The sequence below is a fragment of the Myotis daubentonii genome, chromosome 15 (assembly GCF_963259705.1).
Source record: "Myotis daubentonii chromosome 15, mMyoDau2.1, whole genome shotgun sequence".
NCBI classification, from domain to species: Eukaryota; Metazoa; Chordata; class Mammalia; order Chiroptera; family Vespertilionidae; genus Myotis; species Myotis daubentonii.
The window spans coordinates 19,944,519-19,967,466 of record NC_081854.1 but is presented as its reverse complement, the minus strand read 5'-3'; the positions used below and the strand labels follow the sequence as shown (position 1 = coordinate 19,967,466).

At 51.0% G+C, this 22,948-nt stretch overlaps 1 protein-coding gene across 3 annotated transcripts in view; it reads left to right on the top strand.

The window, feature by feature from the left end:
• The window catches only part of SPTBN4 (spectrin beta, non-erythrocytic 4), an 81,484-nt gene that overhangs the window by 51,774 nt on the left and 6,762 nt on the right, over positions 1-22,948 (top strand). For 2 of the 3 annotated variants that reach the window (XM_059666516.1, XM_059666518.1), the window contains 10 exons: positions 11,989-12,213; positions 13,106-13,195; positions 15,421-15,699; positions 15,789-15,919; positions 16,380-16,584; positions 17,483-17,863; positions 19,082-19,326; positions 21,916-22,054; positions 22,148-22,232; positions 22,594-22,790. In XM_059666516.1, coding sequence (XP_059522499.1) covers positions 11,989-12,213; positions 13,106-13,195; positions 15,421-15,699; positions 15,789-15,919; positions 16,380-16,584; positions 17,483-17,863; positions 19,082-19,326; positions 21,916-22,054; positions 22,148-22,232; positions 22,594-22,790 — 1,977 coding nt within the window. The remainder of the gene's footprint in view (positions 1-11,988; positions 12,214-13,105; positions 13,196-15,420; positions 15,700-15,788; positions 15,920-16,379; positions 16,585-17,482; positions 17,864-19,081; positions 19,327-21,915; positions 22,055-22,147; positions 22,233-22,593; positions 22,791-22,948) is intronic. The other variant, XM_059666517.1, reaches the window with a different exon arrangement.

Here is a 22,948-nt window from a genome sequence, read left to right as displayed (position 1 = left end):
GCACAGGAGGGAGAGCACCAGGGCCAAGGACACAGCTGGCCAGGGTCTTCCCTGCCAAACGGGGGCTCTCAGAGAACAGACACAGCTGGGGGACGCTCAGTGTCTGACCACGTGACGTAAGTGGCAGGAGGTGCAACTGTAGGTGTTGCCTCTCACCTCCCAAGGTGTGCCAGCTCCTGCCTGTGCATGCCAGGAACTATGCCTGGCCATGACTGAAGAGAAACCGAGGCTCTGGGAAGTGACCTTACTGGCCCAGGGTAGCCAGTGGCAGAGGCCGGATTAAACCCAGGTCCCTATAGCCTTCATAGTCCTTAGGATCCACCTTCTGGATGGTTATGCGTATGAAGTGCTTGGCATAGGGTCTGGCAGAAAAAGTTGACTCAAAAGTATAACGATGCCAATTAGTATATAATCATTGATCTATGCAGCAAATCTTTATTGAGCACCTACTGTATCCAGATGCTTTTCTAGGTGCTGGAATATAGCAGCAGGCAAAACTGACAAAATCACTGCCCTCATGGGGCTCACAATCTGGTGGGGGAGACAGGCAAAGGAGCGAAGAGACAACATCTGAATACGATGCTCGTGGTGTCATTGATTTATTTGCACCAGTGGGTCTCAAATACCTTGGTCTCCAGGACACCGCTACCTCCCATAAGTCACTGAGATCCAAAGAGCTTTTGTTTGTATGGATTATACCTATTTGATATTTACTACATTAAAAATTAAAACAGATATACTTAAATTATTGATTTATTTAAAAATAGCAATGATAAACCCAAAAGCATTAACCCAAAAGTCTTCTTTTAAGAAGAATAACTAGCCCTAGCTGGTTTGGCTCAGTGGATAGAGCATCAGCCTGCAGACTGAAGGGTCCCAGGTTCGATTCTGGTCAAGGGCAGATAGCTGGGTTGCGGGCTCAATCCCCAGTAGGGGGCATGCAGGAGGCAGCCAATCAATAATTTTCTCTCATCATTGATGTTTCTCTCCCTCTCCTCTGAAATCAATAAAAAATATATTTTTTAAAAAGGGAATAACTAGCTGAACCGGTTTGGTTCAATGGATAGAGCGTCCACCTGCGGACCGAAGGGTCCCAGGTTCGATTCCGGTCAAGGGCATGTACCTTGGTTGCGGGCACATCCCCCGTGGGCGGCGTGCAGGAGGCAGCTGGTCGATTTCTCTCATTGATGTTTCTAATTCTCTATCCCTCTCCCTTCTTCTCTGTAAAAAATCAATAAAATATATATATTTTTAAAAAGGGAATAACTATATTTTCAAAACAAAAGAAAATGTAGTCAGAAGACTGGCATTGCTTTCCGTGCTGCAACTCTCTTTTGTGTCCTGCTTAATGGAAGCGCAGGATTGTCATCTGTGCTGCATTCATTCTGCTCTAGGGGCACGGGCCACATGGGCCTGCAAAACCTGGTTCTACACTTGGGAGAGAATGATGAAGGCAAATTACACCTTAGTATTTTAATTAAAAGAGTTGTTACCTTGCAGACCTCTTAAAAGGATCTTGGGGTCCTCAGGAGTCCCCAGAGCACACTTTGAGAACCTCTGATGTACTTCCATGCCAGGCACAGATACCCCTTCCTCCCAGCAGCCCTATCAGGGAAGGGCTGTCCATGACCATTCAGGGCCGTGCTTAGTTCTCATCCACCCTCCTCCCTTGATACTCCCAGACCACAGCAGGGAAGGTGACCCTCCCACTGGCCCCTGAAAAATTGATCCATGGGCTGGACTCCATGGGCTGGACAGGCAGTGGACACATGGGGATGACTCAGCCCCAAGTCTGCGATGAGGGATCGCCCAGAATATCGGCAGAGACAAGTGGTGGCTAGATGGTCAGTCAGTGGAGGGAGCTGGCAGTACCAGCAGTCAGGGGCCGAGGGAGGAAAGTGTGGGCAGCGAGGGAGGCAGACAGGCTTGGGTTCAAACCCCAGCCAGGGCACCGTTCCACCCCTCTCTGAGCCTCTGTCATCACGTTCAGGCAGAACTACATCAGGGCCTCCCAGAGCAGGCGAGGTTGTGCACTGGGATGTGGTGAACTCCCAGGAAATGGGGTCTGTGACTGTCAGGTTCCCAACCTGGAACAGAAGCATGCTCCACTGAGGTCAATTTGAGGAGGGTCCTGACAGGGGTCTTGACAACGGTGTGGGCAGGGAATGGGGAGGCCACAGAGAGGGTGAGCAGGGTGGGGTTCAAGCTGGAGACTTTACCTCCCCTGAAGAGGCCAGGGGAGGAAAGGGAGGGGAGAGCCAAGTGGGAGCTGGGGCCCTTGGCCAGGAATGGCAGCCAGCCCTTGGCACTGCTGCAGGGAGGAGCCGGAAAATGACATCCCGGCTTCTCTCTGCTCTCTCCGCTCTCTCCATCCACCTCCTGCTTGTGCCCCATAGCCCAACCAGGGCCTCCTTCATGGGTGCATGCACTCCCACAGGGTCCCACACCTGGTTAAATGCTTGCTGTCGCTGTCTTAAAGTTCTGAATGGTATTTGAACAGGGGCCTTGCATTTTCATTTTGCACTGGGCCCCACCCCACCTGGAAGCCAGAGGGTAGGGTGCGTACAGGTCAGGCCCCTGGGGCACAGAGCAGGGTGGAGAAGCTTGCTGGTGGGTCAGGAGTGGCAACCGAAGACAGCCAGCCCAGCAGCAGCTATTACTGGGGTGATGAGTGGCCTCACTGTGATGACTAACTCTTCCCAGGCCTCTTACTGTGGTGGGTAAAGGCACAAGCTCAGGACTCAGGCAGATCTGGGTTTAGGCCACTTACCAGCTATGTGATGTTAGGCAAGTGGCTTTCCTCTTGCTCTGAGCCTCAAGTGCCTCCTCTGTGCCATGGGTGGACCCCACTGCTAAGCCACTCCTTGACAGCAGGACTGTGGAGGCAGCACAGCATCACGGTCGAGGCCATGGATGCTGGAGCTTGGCTGCCTGGGGAGAAGCCCCGGCTCTGTGACTTACCCTGGGAATTACTTCTCTTTGTGCCTCAGTGTGTTCTTCAGTAAAATGGGCATGATAGCAGTACTGACCTGCTGTGGACGTTATGAAGATTACAGGACACAATGCAGACAGTGGTTTCAGGATTGCTGACCCAACAAATCTAGGATTCAGTATTTGTTTACCGGCTTTTACATTTTAATTGTCTTCAACCAGAGGAGATACCACTATACTGTGTTCAAAAGTTATTGGGGTTAGTTATTTCTTCATCTTCACAGTGGTTATATTATTATGTGAAGGAGTTGTTTCATTTGTTTCTGTTTTATACCATGCGGGCATTTTCCCTGTCTGTACAGCTTTTTGTAAATGTATTTGGGGGGTGATAATATGAAGCATTAATATAGTGCCCAAAGTCAGAACCATCTTCAGTTCACTTAATCTTCCCAAACTGCCTGCTCAAGTGATGGTAACCGGGAGTCCCTGCTTCCTTCCAGCTCACCCATGCCTGGTGTCAGGCCCTTAGATTTGTCCCATTCTCAAGGACGGAAACATCTCACTGTGGTGTTTGCATTTGCATTTTGGGGGGGAACTGGTGAGCTTGGGCATCCTTGTCTCTCTTTTTGGCCATTCAGTTTTCAGAGGAAGGATTTGGGGCCTTCTAGCCGGCTCTTCCCTACCCATGGGGTGCGGTTAGCGTTAGCCCCACCAAGCCCTGGAGACCGTGAAGTGGGGTCCCCATTGTTTAAGGGCGAGCCGGAGACAAAGGGGGTCGGGTGGTGGAGGTGGTAGGAGGCTGGCGCTCTAGGTCACAGAGCCTTGGCAATGGCGCCAGCAGAGGACGCCTGGCCTTTTTCCCCAGCAGAGGGAGCCTGAGCTCGAGGCAGGAGTGACTCAGTGGCCAAGGTCCCCAGATGGAGCCCAGCTGGGCCTCAGGAGCTGCCGCTGGGTAGGGGAGGGGCCTCCCAAAGCCCGTTGTCCCCTGGGGCCCTCTGGAGAGCACAGATACTGGGCTTATGCCGGAGGGAGAGGGTGGCCCAGCTGGACACATATCCTGGCTGTTCCACTGCTCAGGCTACAGGGCCAGGTTGGGCTGGGGAGGTACTGGCTCCCGCTGGAGGGGGGTGGATGTGTGAATGATCCGTCTCCCCTCAGCCTTTCTCTGGACTTGGTTCCCTCTCTCCCTCTCTCCCTCTCTCCCTCTCTCCCTCTCTCCCTCCCTCCCTCTCTCCAGCTCCCTCTCTCCAGCTCCCTCTCTCCCTCTCCCTCTCTCTGTCTTGCTCCCCCAGTTCTCCTGTGACTGCTTCTCTCTGTTCTGTCTCTCCCATCTCGGCTTCTCTCCCTCGATCTCCAGCCGCTGCAGCAGGTCTAGGCCATGTGACCCAGAGTCCTCTCTCAGCACCTCCTGCCCAACTGTCCTTCTGGCTGAGGGGCCAGATGGTGGCATCCCCAGCCCCCACTTTCCCAGTCCTCAGGGGCCTGGCCAGCTGGTCTGGCTCAGCCACTGGCTCCTGCTTTGGGGGGAAACACTGATCTCCTGCCATCTGAGGGTTCAGCCAGGGAAGTGCGCTGGAGGCTTTGCAGCTGCTGGGCTGAACCCCTGGGGACTCTTTACCACCCTCCACCCTAAGCACGGCTCCTTCTCTAGCCAAGGAAACACCTTCCTCCCCGGTTTTCATTCTTGTGTGCCACATTTCTTCATCGAGCTCAGCATGGCCTAGGGCGAGCATGTCAAACTCGCCGCTGGGCTGGCCAGCAGACTGCATGCCTCCTTTGGCATGCGGCCTGCTGGCCTCAAGTTTGACATGCTTGGCCTGGGCCCTGGGGAACAGGCCAGGTTCGGGAGCTCCATGGTCCGTTCCACCAACATGTGACCACGGGCAAGTGACTTCACTTTTGTGAGCCTCCAGGTCCCCACTTACAAAGAAGCAGAGAGACGGAGAACCACTAGGGTTTTGTGGTCACGGAATCCTGGGATCAAATTCTGGCTCTGGCAGTTTTTACTCGGGACCAGGGACTGCTCCTCTGTGAGCCTCAGTTTCCCTCTCTGGTAAATGGGAAGGCAGCAAGGTGGATCTGAGTAGGAATCAGATTGATCTGGGGTTAGGACTGACTGTGTCACTACCAGCCGGCGCCTGAGGCTTTTTTGGAAATAGGCTTTTCTTTTGAGCTCCCCCCTCCTCCTCTTTCTCCTCCTCCTTCTCCCCCCACCCCCACCCCTGCTCCTCCTCCTCCCCCTCCTCCTCCTCCTCCTCCTCCTTCTTCTGTCTTAAATTTTTTTTCTTTTTTATAAAGCTGATATCTGATTCCATACCATAAAGTGCACACTTTTAAAGTGAGCAGTTCAGTAGTTTTTAGTGCATTTGCAAAGTTGAGCAACTCTCACCACTAATTCCAGAATATTTTCATCACCCCATAAAGAATCCCTGTGCCCATCAGCTCCCTCTACTGATCTACTTTCTGCCTCCAGACACCTGTCCATTTTGCACATTTTACGTAAGTGCAGACATACAACATGTGGTGCCTTGTGTCTGGCTTCTTTCACTTAACAGTGTTTTCAAACGCCATCCATGTTGTGGGGTGTATCAGTACTTCGTGGCTCCTCTGGTTTAATTTTTTTAATGTTAACCTTTAATGCTACCCGGCTAAGAGAAGACAACAGCAGGGCGACTAGTCAAACAAAGCCAACACGCATTTGCAGAGACCTGCTCTGTGTAGGCACAGCGCCCGGCTCTGGGATCCAACTGTGAACAAAACCATCGATCGTCCCCTCCCCGCCTTCCTGACCTCATACGCTGTTGTGAGGGATCCATGAGTTGTTCCTTGTCTAGTGCTTAGGGCAGGGCCTGGCATGGAGCGAGCATCAGGATGTGTTACCTGTTACTGCTGTCATGGTAAGAACGTCAAGCAGGAGGGTGAAAAGGAAAAAGTCCTCCTTCCCCTCCACACCCACAGTCACACTCTCCAGGGGTGTAACTGCTCTCCACAGTTTCTTCTCTATCCTCCCAGAAATACTCTGTGCACACACACATACATATGGCACACACACCATGCTGAAGCTTGCCTTTTTACTTGACAAAATACCCTCGGTGTCCTTTCTTGTCACAAAATCGATGGCTATACCATCCTTTTAAATTGTTGCGTGGTATTCCATGGGCCAGTTGGGCAGTCTGTCTTCAACCAGCCTTCTGTTGAGAGATCTTTGGGCTGTTTCCAATCTGCTAGCATTAATAGTACTGCAGCACACATCTCTGTCTGTACGCATTTGAGCCCAGGTGCAAGTGTTTCTGGAGAAAAAGGTCCTTAAAGTGACACTCTGAGGCCAAAAGGTCTGTGCATTAAAGGTAGGTATTGCTAAACACCCTCCTGAAAAGGCAGTGGGACACCTGCAGAGCGACTAGCAGCATCCATCTTCCCTGCATCACCACCATTAGGCATTGGCAAGCTTTTCCATTTCTGCTAATCTGGGAAGTGACAGATAACTGTCGTGTCGTTATTTTAATTTGCTTTGCCCTGAACATAGAAAGAGGCTGGCCATCTTTTTGTGTGTATAATGACCAGTGTGCTTCTGCATTCTTTGCCAATGTTTGCAGGAAAGGATATACATTAAATGGGTGTTCAAAATACGTGGCATGTTCGTTGAAGTAGGAAAGTGTCAATGTCTGGAATCATTCCGTCTTAGGTCATATGGTCACTTGCTGGAGGTTGTGGACGGGTTTTCATTTAATGGGAAGTGGAACTTATAACGTTCACATTTCAGACTGTATTTAAGAGTTTCCTGAACTCTCATTTTCATTTTCCTAGCGAAAAAGGTTTTTGGGGTTACTATTTTATTTTTCTTTGATTTCTGTAGCTTATGATGAAGCCTTTTAAAAATTTCCATCTTAGATGGTTTTGACTTGTTATAGTTTGATTTTCACTCATTTTTATGACCCTTACAGAATATGAACTGTATCAGCTGGGACCCTTTGTCGTGCAGTTCATAGGACTTAAACGCAAATTGACTTAGGCTAGGAAGGGATATGTTGACGCCCGTACTGAAAGATTCAGAAGGTATGCAGTTTCTGGCATGGCTGGGTCAGTTACTCAAATTATGTCCTCAGGCATCTCTGTTTCAGCTTCTGCACCCTGCTTCCCTCCGTGTTGGCCTCATTGTTGGGAGCCTGTTTCCCGTCATGGCAAGATGGCCCGCAGTATAGCAGGTCTACCTTCTATCAGCTCAGGAACCCCGTGGGAAAGAGAGCACCCCTTCTGAGCTCACACAGGGTTCCAACAGAAGTGGAAAGAGTTTTCATTGGCCAGTTTTAGGTCACATGCCATCTTTTACCCAACCCTTGTGGCCATGGTGATTCAGTATTCTCATTGGCATGCCTGAGTCACATGACCATTCTTGGACCCACTGGATTTCATCAGCTCTTCTGGAAGCCAGAGGGTTTTCATTGGCCCAGCATAGGTCGCATAACCCAATCCCATGGCCAGGGTGACTTCAGTGTCTGGTTGGCCAGGCTTGGGTCATGTGGTCACCCTTGGCCCTGTAGGTTTTATTAGTTGCCCAAGAAGCTCAGGACCTGAGAGTGGGATTTGAGGTGCTGGGAAGGAAGGAAGAGATGGGTGGTGAGTAGGCAAAACCAACAGCTCTGCACTAAAGAACCTTAGAACAAAAATCTTGACGTGGTTCTTAAGTTTTAAGCTCTGGCTTATAGTCTTTTGCCCTAATCTGTTACCACTCAATTCATTGTTATTTTGTTTTCTTTTCTAGCTTCCCCCCATCTGTTTAGAATCACACAAGTCATATGTGCATATTACTTTGAGTAAAAGATCTTACTAACCTACAAGTCTTCAGTGAAACAAAGCCTCCCTTCAGTATACCTCCCAGTCTCACACCCCAAAGAGAACCTCAGTTATTATTTGGTGTGCACCCTTCTTGACCTCTTTCTAGCATTTACAAATTTACCTATTGGGGTTTTTAATGTTTTTATTTTGTTTTTCATGTTTAATTTAAAAATTTAAATAAATACATTTTATGTTTCAGACATCAAAAAACTGCCTTAGCCGGTTTGGCTCAGTGCATAGAGCGTCAGCCTGCAGACTGAAGGGTCCCAGGTTCGATTCCAGTCAAGGGCACATACCTTTGCTGCAGGCACATCCCCAGCCCTGGTCGGGGCATGTGTGGGAAGCAACCAATCCATGTGTATCTCTCACATAGAAGTTTGTCTCTCTAAAAATCAATGGAAAAAATATGCTCGGGTGAATAGTAACAACAACAAAAACACATATAGCCCTAGTCAGGTGCTCAGTTGATTGGAGTGTTGTCCCATAACCAAAAGGTTGTGGGTTCGATTCCACTCAGGGTACATACCTAGTTTTTGGGTTCCATCCCCAGTCAGGGCACTTATGGGAGGCAACCAATCAATGTTTCTTACATCCATGTTTCTATAAAATCTCTTCCTTCCCCCCTCTCTTTCGCTCCCTTTCTCTCTCTCTCTCTCTCTCTCTCTCTTTCTCTCTCTCTCTCATCAATAAACATATCCTTGGGTAAAAATAAGGGGGGGGGGGGAAACATATAAAAACCCTGTGTGAGAAGTCTACTTCATCTTCATTCCCATTCACTACATTCCCATCCCCAGAATAGGTACCATCTGTTATTAATTCTTGTTTATTGCAGGGAAGTTTTTTTCTTTAATATTTTTTATTGATTTCATAGAGGAAGGGAAAGGGAGAGACAGGAACATCAATGATAAGAATCATTGATTGGCTGCCTCGTGCATGCCCCTACTGGGGATCGAGCCCACAGCCCAGGCATGTGCCTTGACTGAGAATGGAACCATGACCTCCTGGTTCATAGGTCAATGTTTAACCACTGAGCCATACCAAGTGGGCTATTCCGGGGAAGTTTTAGGCATGTGCAATCCACTACAAATATATATTAAAATGTATGTTGAAAATTGCTTTTCCTCTTGGCAGTAAGTCTCGGCTATCATTCAATACTGTTATGGATTTGTTTAACCATTTCACTCCTAATGGACATTGAGGTTGTTTCCAATTTTTCCCATTATAAATTCTGCTATGATGAGATCCTTGGACAGACATCTCTGCTACAATGAACATCTTTGGACAGACATCTTTGTGCATATGTGCCAGTACTTCTTTAGATATATTTTTAGAATCAGATATACAGGTGCTGGATCAAAGCATTTTGACACAGTTTGCATTTTGATAGGACCTGCCAAATTGCCCTTCAAAAAGGCTCTATTCATTTACACCACTGCCCATGTGGCTGAGTGTGCTATCTCCCTGCATCTTTGTCAACACTAGATGTTATTGACCTTTTAATTTTTTTTCCTTTGGCAATCTGATGAATAGAAAAGGATACCTTGTTTAATTGTATTTTTCTGCTCATTAGTGAGACTAGGCATGTTTCATGCATTTATTTTTTCTTCTGTATGTTGCCTCTTCACATATGATGCCCATTTCTCTCCTGGGTGGTATTTCCTTGTTGATGTCATTCATTTGTACCTTGAACAAATCACAGTTGAAGGACGTGCTATGTGTCAGGCACTGTTCTAGGAACTCGGGAATACAAAGGTGAATTGACACAGCCTCTGCCCTCATGAAACTCACATTCTGGAAGAGGAGACCAATAAAAAACCTGGTTGGTGGGTGTGAAGAGATTACGAGTAAACCTTGTGGGTGGGTGGGTAGGTAGGAATAGATTAACCAAATTACTTGTATGCATATATATACACTAGGGGCCCGGTGCACGAAATTCGTGCACTGGGTGTGTGTGGGGGAGTGTCCCTCAGCCCAGCCTGCCCCCTCTCACATACTGGGAGCCCTCAGGCATTGACCCCCATCACCCTCCAATCGCAGGATCGGCCCCTTGCCCAGGCCTGACGCCTCTGGCCTAGGCGTCCGGCCTGGGCAGCGGGGACCTGTAGTGGCAGCAGGGGGCGCCACGATTGCGCGGGCTCCGCCCCTGCCCCTGCAGGATGCCTCTGGCTGAGGCGTCCAGCCCGGGCAGCGGGGACCCACAGCTGCAGCGGCCCCGCGATCGTGGGCTTCGCTTTAGGCCCAGGCAAGGGGCCCCTACCTCCTGGGACTGCCAGCTTCGACTGTGCCCAGCTCCCATCGCTGGCTCCACCCCTACATCCTGCTATCACTGGCCAGGGCGGAAAAGGCACCTGATTCTCCGATCATGGCTGGGGGGCAGGGCAAAGGCGGCCCTGGGGCCGCCTTTGCCCTGCCCCCCAGCTCTTAGCTCCCCCCTGGGTTTCTGATCACTGTCAGTGGCAGGGGGCTTCTTCCTGCTTTCCCTTTCGCCTCCCTGCATTGTGCCTACATATGCAAATTAACTGCCATCTTGTTGGCAGTTAACTGCCAATCTTAGTTGGCAGTTAATTTGCATATAGCCCTGATTAGCCAATGAAAAGGGTATCGTCGTACGCCAATTACCATTTTTCTCTTTTATTAGTGTTGATAACCCATAGACACAGACAATAGAGTAGTGAAGGCCTAGGGAGGGGCGGGGAGGGGCTAGAAGGGTCAATGGGAGGGAAAGGGGACTTATGTAATACTTTCAACAATAAAGATTAGAAGAAGAAAAAAAGAATAGGGTTGTGCCGAAACCGGTTTGGCTCAGTGGATAGAGCGTCGGCCTGCGGACTGGGGGGTCCCAGGTTCGGTTCCGGTCAAGGGCATGTACCTTGGTTGCGGGCACATCCCCAGTAGGAGATGTGCAGGAGGCAGCTGATCGATGTTTCTCTCTCATTGATGTTTCTGACTCTCTATCTCTCTCCCTTCCTCTCTGTAAAAAATCAATAAAATATATTTAAAAAAAAAAAAAAAAGAAAAAAAGAATAGGGTTGAAAAGCAAAACAAGCCCTAGCAGGTTTGGCTCAGTGGGGACTGACGGGTTCCGGGTTTGATTCCAGTCAAGGGCATATGCCCGGGTTGCAGGCTCGATCCCCAGTAGGGGGCGTGCAGGAGGCAGCGGATCAATGATTCTCATCATTGATGTTTCTATCTCTCTCCCCCTCTCTGAAATCAATATATATATATATATATATATATATATATATATATATATATATATGCAGAACAAAAACAGAACACAAAACCTACAAATAAAAACACCCAATTCAGTGCTGTGGAAACAAAGGGAGTAGTTTAAAGGGGAATTCTTTGATTATTAAAGACAGTATTCCTTGCTTTAATACATATTAAATATTTTTCCAGTTTGTCATTTGCCTTTAACTACATCTAGAAACTTTGGTTGATGTGAAGGATTTTATGTGGCCAAATTTGTAAATCTTTCCCTTTATGGTTTCTGTGCTTGGAAAGATTTTCTCCATCTCAAGATTATAAAACCATTTGCCCAGGTTTTCTTATTCCATTTACCTTGTGGGTTTACTTATTCCACTTAATCCATCTGGAATTGTTCTCAGCATAGAGAGTGAGGAAGAGATCCAGCTAACTTGGTTAGCCAGTTGGCCTATGACCATTTGTTGAATCTTTTCCTTGGAGATTTGAAATGGCTTCTATAAAATCGATGAATTCTCCTCTGCTTTTGCACTTTGTGCCTATCCTATATCACATCAACCATTTAAGTCGCTAGAATTTTGTATTTATTTTTGCAATTTGGAAATGTTGGTTCTTTGGACAGATTACCTAACTTCTCCGGGCCCCAGTTTTCTCCTCCGTAAAACAGGGATACCATCAACCGTGAAGGTTTTTCTGAGAACTAAAAGAATTAATGGACGACTTTAGTCCAAGGGGTCAGGTGAGCCTCTTGGAGAAGGTAATATTTGATCTGAAATCTAATTGACAAGGAAGTACCTGCGCGGCTGAGGGGATAGCAAAAGGCAAAGGCCCTGAGGCAGGAACTAGCCAAGCGGGTTGCAGGTCAGAGAGGAGGGCAGGCTTCTGAGGGACTGGGGCAAGGGCAGAGTGGACTGGTGGGCGCAGCGAGGCCCTGCTGTCACTGTCACGGTGTTGGAGAGCCCCCGCAGGGTCGGGAGGGAGAGCGGGGCCCATGACGCTGCCCTGTTCCCACAGTCCATGGAGTCGCAGGTGGAGGAGTGGTACCGAGAGGTGGGAGAGCTGCAGGCGCAGACGGCGGCGCTGCCGCTGGAGCCGGCGAGCAAGGAGCTGGTGGGCGAGCGGCAAAGCGCGGTGGGCGAGCGCCTGGTCCGCCTGCTCGAGCCGCTGCAGGAGCGCCGCCGCCTGCTGCTCGCTTCCAAGGAGCTGCACCAGGTGGCGCACGACCTCGACGACGAGCTGGTGAGGCCAGGAGCGGGGAGCGGGGCGGGAGGGGGCGGGACCAGGGTCACGGGGCGGGGCGTGAGGCCAGGGGAGGGTCGCCGGGCCAACGGGGTGGAGGCGGGGGCGAGGCCAAGGGACCTTGGCGGGTTCAAGGGTTTTAAGAGACCCGAGATTCAGTAATTCAATCTTTCACTCATTCACTTATTCATTCGCTTTTTCACATTCATTTACTCGCTTTCAATCATTTATTCATTGACTCATTCTTTTGTACGTCACTCATTTACTTGTTATTAATTTATTCACTCATCATTCATCCATTCATTTCCTTTCCGTCACTCACTTCCTGATTTGCTCATTCATTCATTCACTCACTAATTCATTCATTCTGGCTCCAGCCCTGTGCTTGGAAGATGCTGGAGTCACGGGGATGACCAAGGCAGACCCCTTTGCTGCCCACAGAGGCTCAGAATCCAAAGGGGAAAACAGACTTATCTGTCCCCAGATAGTCACAGGGTGGTTAGGACTGTGATTTGGGGGGGGGGGGGGGTGGTCAGAGGGCTATGGGAGCCCAGAGGAGGCAACTGGTCAAGTCTGAAGTCAGGGAGGGTTTCCTGGAGGAAGGGGTGTCTGTGCTCAGATGTGAAGAAAGAGTACACATGAGCTTGCTGAGGGAGGAGGAAAGGAATTCCAGGAAGGAAAGCCTGCCTGTGCAAAGGCCAGAGGTAGGCATGGGCCTGGCTTGAGTGCAGAGAGTAAGACGGGGCATTGTCCAGAGAGGCGGCCAGTGATGTGAGCAGGCTCTTAGGCAACAAAGGGCCTTGGATCCTGTGCAGGTGGCTCACAGTTTAGCTGGGATGCAGGGATCCTGGGATGCATTCTCCCCTTGACCGGCTCCCTGTATCCTCTCCAGGCATGGGTCCAGGAGCGGCTGCCACTGGCCATGCAGATGGAGCGAGGCAATGGTTTGCAGGCCGTCCAGCAGTACATCAAAAAGAACCAGGTGAGCGGATTCTGGTCGCTGGAGGGGATTAGGACACATTTGCATTTGAGTGATAGAAAATGCTCAAGGTGCTTAAAGCCAAAAGGCGGGATTAATTGGATCTTGTCGCTGAAAACACAGCAGGTACAGATGCGTCCAGGTGCTCCCATGATGTCGTAAATTGCTCTGCTCAGCTTCTTTGTTTGTTCTGCATTAGTTTTGTTCTTAAGCCAACTCTCCTCTCCTGGTGGTAAGAGACCTCCAACAGATTCAAGTTTATGTCCCACACAAAACTGAAGAAAATTTCTCTCTTTAAAAAGATGCCCAGTCTCAGTAATCAGCAATAGTTCCAGGAATAACTCTTATTGGCTCAACTTGAGTCACATGTCTACTTCCTGAGCTAATCGTGGAAGGCAGGGATTTAGCCTGCTGAGGTTGGCTTGGTCCCGGCTGAGGGCCCACTCTCTGAACAGCAGGTGGAGCCAGCCTTAACTTAATTACCTGTGATGAGACGGAAGCAAGGAGGTTCGCCAAAAGAAAGTCAGAGTCCCTTGACTAGAAGGGGAGTGGCTGTTGGGCCACGAAAAAGAAAAACAACAAACAAAATCTCAAAACGCCCACAGGGAGCAAGAACAGAGAGGATCAGTGAGAGAGTGCTGACTTCTGAGCTAAGCACCGTGGGGCTTTTGAGCCTCTAAAACAGTGGTCTGCAAACTGCGGCTCGAGAGCCACATGCAGCTCTTTGGCCCCTTGAGTGTGGCTCTTCCACAAAATACCGACTTCTGCACATAGGCCACAAAGTTTCAATCGCACTGTACATGCGTGCCCACACGTGGTATTTTGTGGAAGAGCCACACTCAAGGGGCCAAAGAGCCGCATGTGGCTCGCAAGCCGCAGTTTGCCAACCACTGCTCTAAAATCACTAGGTCTCTGTTGCACTCTCTGGGCCTCAGTTTTCAGGTCTAAATAGTAGAGAGTTGGTCTAGAGCAGTGGTTCTCCAATCGGTTAGGAGAGAAAACCTTTGGTCAAAGCAACTCTTTTACCAAAGCTCAAAGTAAGGCACATAACAGAGGAATAATAATAATAATAACAATAATAATAATAACAGCAAAAATGCATTGATTAAAGATGACGTGCCAAGTACTGTCCTAGGGGTCATGTAGGTTATTTCATTTAATCTGCACAATGACCCCCTGAGGTAGGTTTGTCAGTACCCCTTTTTACAAACAAAAAAAAAGTTGCAAGGATGGTGGGGAGGTGGGTACACAAATTATTTTGAAAGGCTCGTGATCATGCTGCACCAGATGGAGCTCTTTAAGAGGCTGGAGTTTTTCTCACATTTTGTTTTTCCGTCTTGATGAAATTACTCTTTGCTGTGGACGGTGCTGGGGACGCGCATAGCCGGCTCACCACTTTCAAGTGCACTGAATGTTTAAAACTGGAGCTCAGCCGGGTGTGAGAGGGCTGGGCCCACAGGGGCTGTTAAAAGAACAATCGTTGCTGATATTGATTGAGCACCCACTGTGTGCCAGGCACAGTTCTTAGTGCAGCATGGTACAACACCCACACAGGCGGCCACTAGCCATGTGACTTGGCCGTTTTCCTCAACCTCTTGGTGCCTCAGTTTCCTCATCTTTACAATGAGAATGGGGTTGGAGTGAAGACTGGATGAGCGGCTGTGTTATGTAAAGCCCTTACTCAGCAAAGTGCCTGGCAGTTAGCAGCCACTCAATAAGTGTTGACTATTATTATCTCCATTTGAAGGGACATGAGGAAACAGGCCCAGGAGAGGTTAAATAAGGTACTCCACAAGGACAGAGCTGGTGGAGGGAAAGTCTGGGGTGATGGAGTGTTCCCTGTGCTGATCTGGGTGCCCCTAAGATTTGTGCACGTTGCTATGTACAAGTTATACTCCAATTGTCCCTACGCAGCCTGATTGCCAGGCCCGTGTTCTCTTGTGTCACCAGGCGTCTTGGTTCTGGAGCCTGTTTTCAAATCCTGTCACCCCCCTACGAGCTACCTGTTCTCAGGGTGACGTGTTCGCCTCCTGTGCCTGCTTTCCCACCTGCCACACGGGGTCTGAGCGAGTGAGCGAATGAGTAACGGCTTGTGTGGGGCCTGGCCCTGGCTGGCTGATGTGCGGTGTTTGCCCGCCTCTCCTGGGACGTGCCAGTTGCGGAAGCGCACGCGTTCCTGGCTGGCTTCCGATCGCGGCTCTTCACGCACCCCCACCTCGCGTCCCCAGGGCCTGCGGCGGGAGATCCAGGCGCACGGGCCGCGCCTGGAGGAGGTGCTGGAGCGCGCGGGCGCGCTGGCGGCGCTGCGCAGCCCCGAGGCGGAGGCGGTGCGCCGCGGCCAGGAGCAGCTGCAGAGCGCCTGGGCCGGACTGCGCGAGGCGGCCGAGCGGCGGCAGCAGGTCCTGGACGCCGCCTTCCAGGTGGAGCAGTACTACTTCGACCTGGCCGAGGTGGAGGCGTGGCTGGGCGAGCAGGAGCTGCTCATGATGAGTGAGGACAAGGGCAAGGTGCGCCCGGGCTAGGGGTGCGGGGGTCTGGGGGCGCTGGAGCCCGGGGCCGGCCGCCGCCGCCTCACCGCGGCGCCGTGTGCCCACAGGACGAGCAGAGCACCCTGCAGCTGCTCAAGAAGCACCTGCAGCTGGAGCAGGGCGTGGAGAACTACGAGGACAGCATCGCGCAGCTGTCGCGCCAGTGCCGGGCGCTGCTGGAGTTGGGGCACCCGGACAGGTGGGCAGGCGGGAGCCCTCCCTGAGGTCGGGAGTAGGAGTCACATCTGGGAGGCCTGGACCAGGGTGAGATCGGAGAGGGGGCACAGGGCTAGACCTCCGTCCACACAAACCTGGAGGTGAGGAGGATTGGCTGCGGACTCAAGCAGGCAGTCAGGAGCCCCATCCAAGTCACTGGAGGGCAGGGGCCCGGCCGCAGATAGAAAGGCTGTGTGTGGGGAGGGGTGGGAGCTTAGGGAGCGTAAGGAGGCAGTTTCCCCCCGAGTGCTGAGATGCTAGTACTGGGTTGACGGACTCCAACACTTACAGAAAACAGAGTCCTGTGTGGAGGAGTCCCAGGGAGCACTGCCCTACCTGAAGGTTGAGAGGAGACAGCCATGCCCTGGGAGGGTGGCAGGGGCCTCAGCTCTGTCCTGTAAGCCTCAGGGGCTCCATCTCTGCCCCGCCCTGTCCCCCACCAGCGAGCAGATCAGCCGGCGGCAGTCTCAGGTGGACCGCTTGTATGTGGCGCTCAAGGAGCTGGGCGAGGAGCGCAGGGTGGGCCTGGAGCAGCAGTACTGGCTGTACCAGCTCAGCCGCCAGGTGGACGAGCTCGAGCACTGGATCGCCGAGAAGGAGGTGGTGGCTGGCTCGCCTGAGCTTGGCCAGGACTTTGAGCATGTCACGGTCAGTAACAACAAGAACACCAGAGGCTACTGTGTATGCGACTGAGGTCCTCTGGGCCCCCGTTTCTCCGTCTGTAATACGAGGATAATAATAGCACTTACTCATGGCTCTGCTGTAAGCCAAACGAATTAATATGCAGTAGTCCCCCTTATCCACGGGGAGTCCGTTCCAAGAGCCCGGTGGATGCCTGAAACCACGGATAGTACCAACCCCTATATATACTGTGTTTTTTCTACACATACGTGCCTTTTTACTTAAGGAAGCATTGGGCAGCTTCTCTTTGGCATCTCCAAGTTGCCAGCAATACATCGCTTGAGCTTTGGGGCCATTGTTAAGTGCACTAAGGCTTACTTGAACACAAGCATTGTGATAACGTGAGCATCAAGCTCAGAACCTAGTGGCTACTGACTCCAGGCGGGGAGTGTACAAGGGAGGAGAGGCTGGACAAAGGGAAGATTCACGTCCCGGGCAGGACAGAACGAGATGGGCTGAGATGGCATCATGCTACTCAGAATGGCGACAATTTAAAACTTATAAGTTGTTTATTCCTGGAGTTTTCTATTTAATATTTTTGGACCATAGTTGACGGCAGGTAACGGACACTTTGGAAAGTGAAACCCCAGATAAGGGGGATACCTGTAACGTAAGGCACTTAGGACAGTACTTGGCACACACAATGCCTAACACAGTGAGTGTTATTATTATTTCACCTTATTATTTTTATTATTGTTGTTACTATTATTGCTACAAAGTGCTCCATAAGTGTTAGATGTTATGTTTTATTATGACTCATTATTATTATTACTGTTATTACTCTGACCTGCCATCAGATGGTGGGCTGGAGGGACCTGGTGTATACACCTGTGCCCATGCTGTGCCCCCCACTTCCTGGTGGCAGGTGCTGCAGGAGAAATTCTCAGAGTTCGCCAGCGAGACCGGCACAGCAGGGCGGGAGCGGCTGGCAGCCGTGAACCAGATGGTGGATGAACTGATCGAGTGTGGCCATACGGCAGCGGCCACGATGGCTGAGTGGAAGGATGGGCTGAATGAGGCCTGGGCTGAGCTGCTGGAGCTAATGGGCACCCGGGCCCAGCTGCTGGCTGCCTCTCGGGAGCTGCACAAGTTCTTCAGTGACGCCAGGGAGCTTCAGGGGCAGATTGAGGAGAAGCGGAGGCGACTGCCCCACCTGACCACCCCGCCTGAGCCCAGACCCAGTGCCAGCTCCATGCAGCGGACTCTTCGAGCCTTTGAGCATGACCTGCAGCTCCTCGTATCCCAGGTGGGGTGACGGCGGCCAGGAGGGAAGGTGGGAGGGCCTGGGCAGCATGGCCAAGGGATGTGGGCAACACAGCAGGCAAAAATCAGGCTGTAGAGCATTTTAAAATTAGATGGTGGAGCAGATACTACAGAACAGGCAGAAATTAGATGGTGGGCAGGTAGGAAATGGCACCCAGAAATCAGACAGTGGCAGAAAAGAGTGGTGCAGTATGTCTGATTAGACAGTATTTCCAATGCAGGTTGGGCAGGGATTCTCCTCCAAACTGTGAAGTGAATCTTACCCAAATTCAGATCGTCTAAAGGGGATTGTGGAAGGGTTAAGAGAAATGTGGCTGTGGGCAGATGGAAAGTAGACAGCAGGTCTCTGATAGAAATCATATGATTTTCCTTAACAATTTTCAATGGGGTGTAGTTAATGGAAAGCACAGGAGCTAATAGAAATCAGGCAGTGGGTCTGACAGGAACTGGGAGATGGAGCTGAGAAATCATATGGAAATGAAACTTGTGGGCCTAAGAGAATTCAGACAGCAGAACGGAAGGAAACGGGGTTGCAGGCATAATGGAAGGCAGAAATTGGACAGTTATTTGTTCATAAATATGTAGATGACTTTTAGAAACCAGGCAGAGAGATTGATAGTGATTAAGTGGTGGATCTGATAGAAATGTGGTGATCGCTCTAAGGTTGAATCAACAGACAGTGAGTCCAATAGAACTCACACAGTAGAACCAGTGGGAACTGGGCAGGAGACCTGACAGTAACCAAATAGCCGATCTGAAGGAATTTGGGCAGTAGCAGGTAGGTAATGAGTCTGAAAAAAATTGAGTGGAAAAAAAAAATGGACAGCATGTCTCATAAACATTGAGAGGGAAAGAAATTTCCTGAAAGAAATCAGATCAGCCTGAACCATGACAGAGGTGGGCCTGAGAAATGTCTACAGACCCACTAGACATAGAGCCTCAGACCAAAAGAAAGCAGAGCGTGAACTGAGAGAAATCTGGTGGTAGGTCTAAAAGAAGTCAGAACCCAGGTAAGTCAAAAAGAAAGGCAACAGATAAGGGAAACCCAGTTGTGCTATCACCAGGGTGCGAGCTTCTTACATTGTTAAGCTCTGTACCCAGCCAGCAGAAGGGGGAAAGAGAGGGCGGAGCCTGGACCCCATGGAGGGATGGTGCTCTGGACTCCATGGAGGCCTGGTGCTCGACCTGGCGTGCCCCTCAGGTACGGCAGCTGCAGGAGGGGGCAGCACAGCTGCGGACGGTGTATGCAGGTGAGCACGCGGAGGCCATCGCCAGCCGGGAGCAGGAGGTGATGCAGGGCTGGAAGGAGCTGCTAGCAGCCTGCGAGGACGCCCGCCTGCACGTCAGCTCCACAGCCGATGCCCTGCGATTCCACAGCCAGGCCCGGGACCTGCTCTCGTGGATGGATGGCATCTCCGGACAGATTGGGGCAGCTGACAAGCCCAGGTGCTCCTCATCCCACCTCAGGCTTCCTACCTTGCTCTGGGCAGCCACCCCCAGCCCATCAGCGGTCCTGTTCCCGTAAGAATCACAATAGCCAATACCTGCAAGGCACCTCTGTGTGCCAGGCACTGTTATAAATGCTTTATGTGTATTAAGACCCCTTGTTAGGCCTAATATTGGGGGCTCAGAGCACAGGGCATCTTCGTGCCTTCTCTCCTTCCCAGGGTGTCATGGCATGGGACGGACTGCAACCATGATAGGGACAGGGAGGTGTGGACTGTATGTGTGGCTTAACCTGGTAGACATGAACTTGTTGCTTACATAATGGTTCATGTGGGTGCCCTGCAGAAGCCTGAACCAAGTGATGGGGAGCTAGGTCCTTCCATCACGCTGCCCTGCGAGCCATTTCCTGGACCCTCTGGGTCCAGCTGCAGATGAGGAAAAGAGGATCACATGGGAGGTTTTAGGAACTAAGCCTGCACTCACATAGCATTGTTTCTGTGACTGTGAGGCCTTGCGTCTACATTCGTTTACTCAGCAAATATTTATTGAATGACTACTGTGTGCCAGATAGTGAGCAAGGCCAAGCCCTGCCCTAATGGGGCTTATATTCTGAGGGTGGAGACAGGCAACAGATACGTAAACAAACATGTATTATTATTTTAGACTAGAGGCCCAGTGCATGGATTCGTGCACCACTGGCGTCCCTCGGCCTGGCCTGCAGGGATCAGGCCAACACCGGCTCTCCTACATCCCCCGTGGGGTCCACCCTTGCGAGAGGGTGCAGGTCAGGCCAAGGGACCCCACCAGTGCACTATCGTGGCTGGGGAGGGACTATGAGAGGGCTCCAGGGCGTGTCCAGCCTGTCTCGCCCAGTCCTGATCAGCCAGACACCAGCAGCAAGCTAACCTACGGGTCTGAGCGTCTGCCCCCTGGTGGTCAGTGCACATCATAGCAACTGGTCGAATGGTCAAACGAATGGTCAGACACTTAGCATATTAGGCTTTTATTATATAGATATAGAATAGTGATAAGTGCTCTGAAGAAAAATAAAGCAAGGTAAGGGGATGAGGTGCTAGCTGGCAAGGCTTTTCTGAGGATGTCAGGTTTGAGACCTGAATAAAGTGATGATGAGTTGGGTAAGTTTGGAGAGAAGGGTTTCCAAGTGCAGAGGCCCTGGTGAGGTAGGTGTGGCCAGGCATGTTTGAGGAAGAGCTAGACAATCATTGTGGCTGGATGGTGAGAGTGAGGGGGAGCTTGGAAAGGATAGGAAATGAGGTTTGAGGGGCAATAGGGTCTGGCGAGGTGTTTGCCTTTTCTGGGAGTGAGATGGGAGCCGTGGAAGGGACTAGAGCAGGGGAGTGATGAGATATGATGCACATCTGAGAAAGAACACTCTCGATGCCTCATGAGAAATAGTGTGGAAAGCAAGGCTGGAAGCAGGTAGACCAGTTAAGAGGCTGCTGTGATAAACCAGTGAGAGATGATGGTGGCTTGACCCAGTGTGGTGGTTGTAGAGGTGGGGAGAAGTGATTGGTTTCCAGAATTTACAAAGTCTCTTTATTATGAAAAATTTCAAATATATACAGAAGCAGCTATAATAGATAATGTGTGTGTGACGAACACCTGGCTTTAACAACTATCAACATTTGGCCAATCTTGTTTCATCTCTGTACTCCCTCCCCCACCCCTTGCTGAGTTATTTTAAAACAAATCTCAGGTGTCATATCATTTGAGTTAGCTTCAAGGGTGGAGGGAAAAGGAGTCACAGGGGAGTGACGGGCGAGTTTACAGAGTTGGAGAATTTCAGAGGAGAATCAGATCATTCTCGATGGTCTAAGTCTCAGGTAGAAATCATTACAATGTGAAACCTTCACAAGTAAGTTTGGGCATTTTAAGTCTTATAAAGCTATACTTGCTGACTAGTGGAACATTCAGAAATGTGGAATTTGTTTTGGACACATGACAGCTGAGAACAGCACTGTCCTGGTGTTATACAACGCCACAGATGTGAACCACACACATAATTTAAGATTTTCTTGTAACCACATTAAAAAGGTAAAAAGAAGCAAGTGAAATGAACTTTAGTAATTCATTTTATTTCAGCTGGGAAACCCAAAAACTATACTTTCATCATGTAGTCAATATTAAAATTATTGAGATATTTGATGCTTTTTTATAGTAAGTAAAATATGGTGTGTACTTTATACTTCAACACATCTCAGTTCAGACCAGCCACACTGCCAGTGCTTATCTGCCACCACGGCCAGTGGCTCTGTGTTGAACAGCACAGACTTGGAAGGTTAGAATCACTGGCTGGAGGAACCTTCAGAAGCATAGCTTTAGAAAATTGGAAAATGTTGGCTATTGAAAGCCTAACGTAGAATCACAACAGTGTGACATTGTAGCAGCCTGGGAAAAGTTGGAGTCATTGAACCAGGGGAGAACCTTGGCCTTGTTCATAGGAGGTGGGAGTCTGGAGATGGTGTGGAACTGTGGCCTCAGGGTTTGGACCCCACTAGAGCTGTGTATATGGGGGGGGGGGGGGGCGGGAGGCTGTCTGTGCTCAGACCCTGCCACTGCCTGCTGTAGGGATGTGTCCTCCGTGGAGGTGCTCATGAACTACCACCAGGGCCTGAAGACCGAGCTGGAGGCGCGGGTGCCGGAGCTGACGGCCTGCCAGGAGCTGGGGCGCTCTCTGCTGCTCAACAAGAGTGCCATGGCCGATGAGGTGGGAAGGGGCGCAGGGGGTTCCCCTCCGCTATCTGTGTCCACTGGGGTGGGAGCCACCCTGACGCCTCTCCCACCTGCCCACCACTCCCAGATCCAGGCACAGCTGGACAAGCTGGGAACCAGGAAGGAGGAAGTGTCGGACAAGTGGGACCGCCATTGGGAGTGGCTGCAGCAGAGTGAGTGGGGCCTGGACGCACATGGCTCCAGGGCACAGGGACCTTCTCCAGTGCATTTAGAAAGGCCCAGAGGGTGACACAGGCCTGCTTTGCACACTATTCACAGCTCCCCAGTAGCAAACATGAAGGCCTGGCAGGGTGGACAAGGGGCTGTCTTGACATCGAAGCTCTCTGGTGGCAGATATTTAGAGGAGAAGCTGGTGCCCTCAGAAGTAGCCCAGCCTCATTCCTGCAGAGCTCAGAGAGGTGCAGGCTGGCATAGAGGAAGCCAGGGGGGTGCGGAGGGCAGAGAAGACAGCCACTGCCCCGTGAAGGGCCCACCGGTGCCTCCAGCACCCTTACCCCACATGTCTTTCCTCAGTGCTGGAGGTGCACCAATTTGCCCAGGAGGCGGTGGTGGCAGATGCGTGGCTGACAGCCCAAGAGCCACTCCTGCAGAGCCGGGAGCTGGGCAGCAGTGTGGACGAGGTGGAGCAGCTCATCCGACGACACGAGGCCTTTCGCAAAGCAGCGGCAGCCTGGGAAGAAAGGTTCAGCTCTCTGAGGCGCCTGACCACGGTCAGCACCCAGATCCTGCCCAGCCCCACCCCACCCCTCTATATGAGACAGGCACCCTGGTTCTCCGTGCTCAGAGCTCTGTCAAGTGAGGCCCAGACAGACCCTCACTGGCTCCCAGTCTTGGGGGGCGGGCCCGTAAGAGAGAAACCTGTCACCAG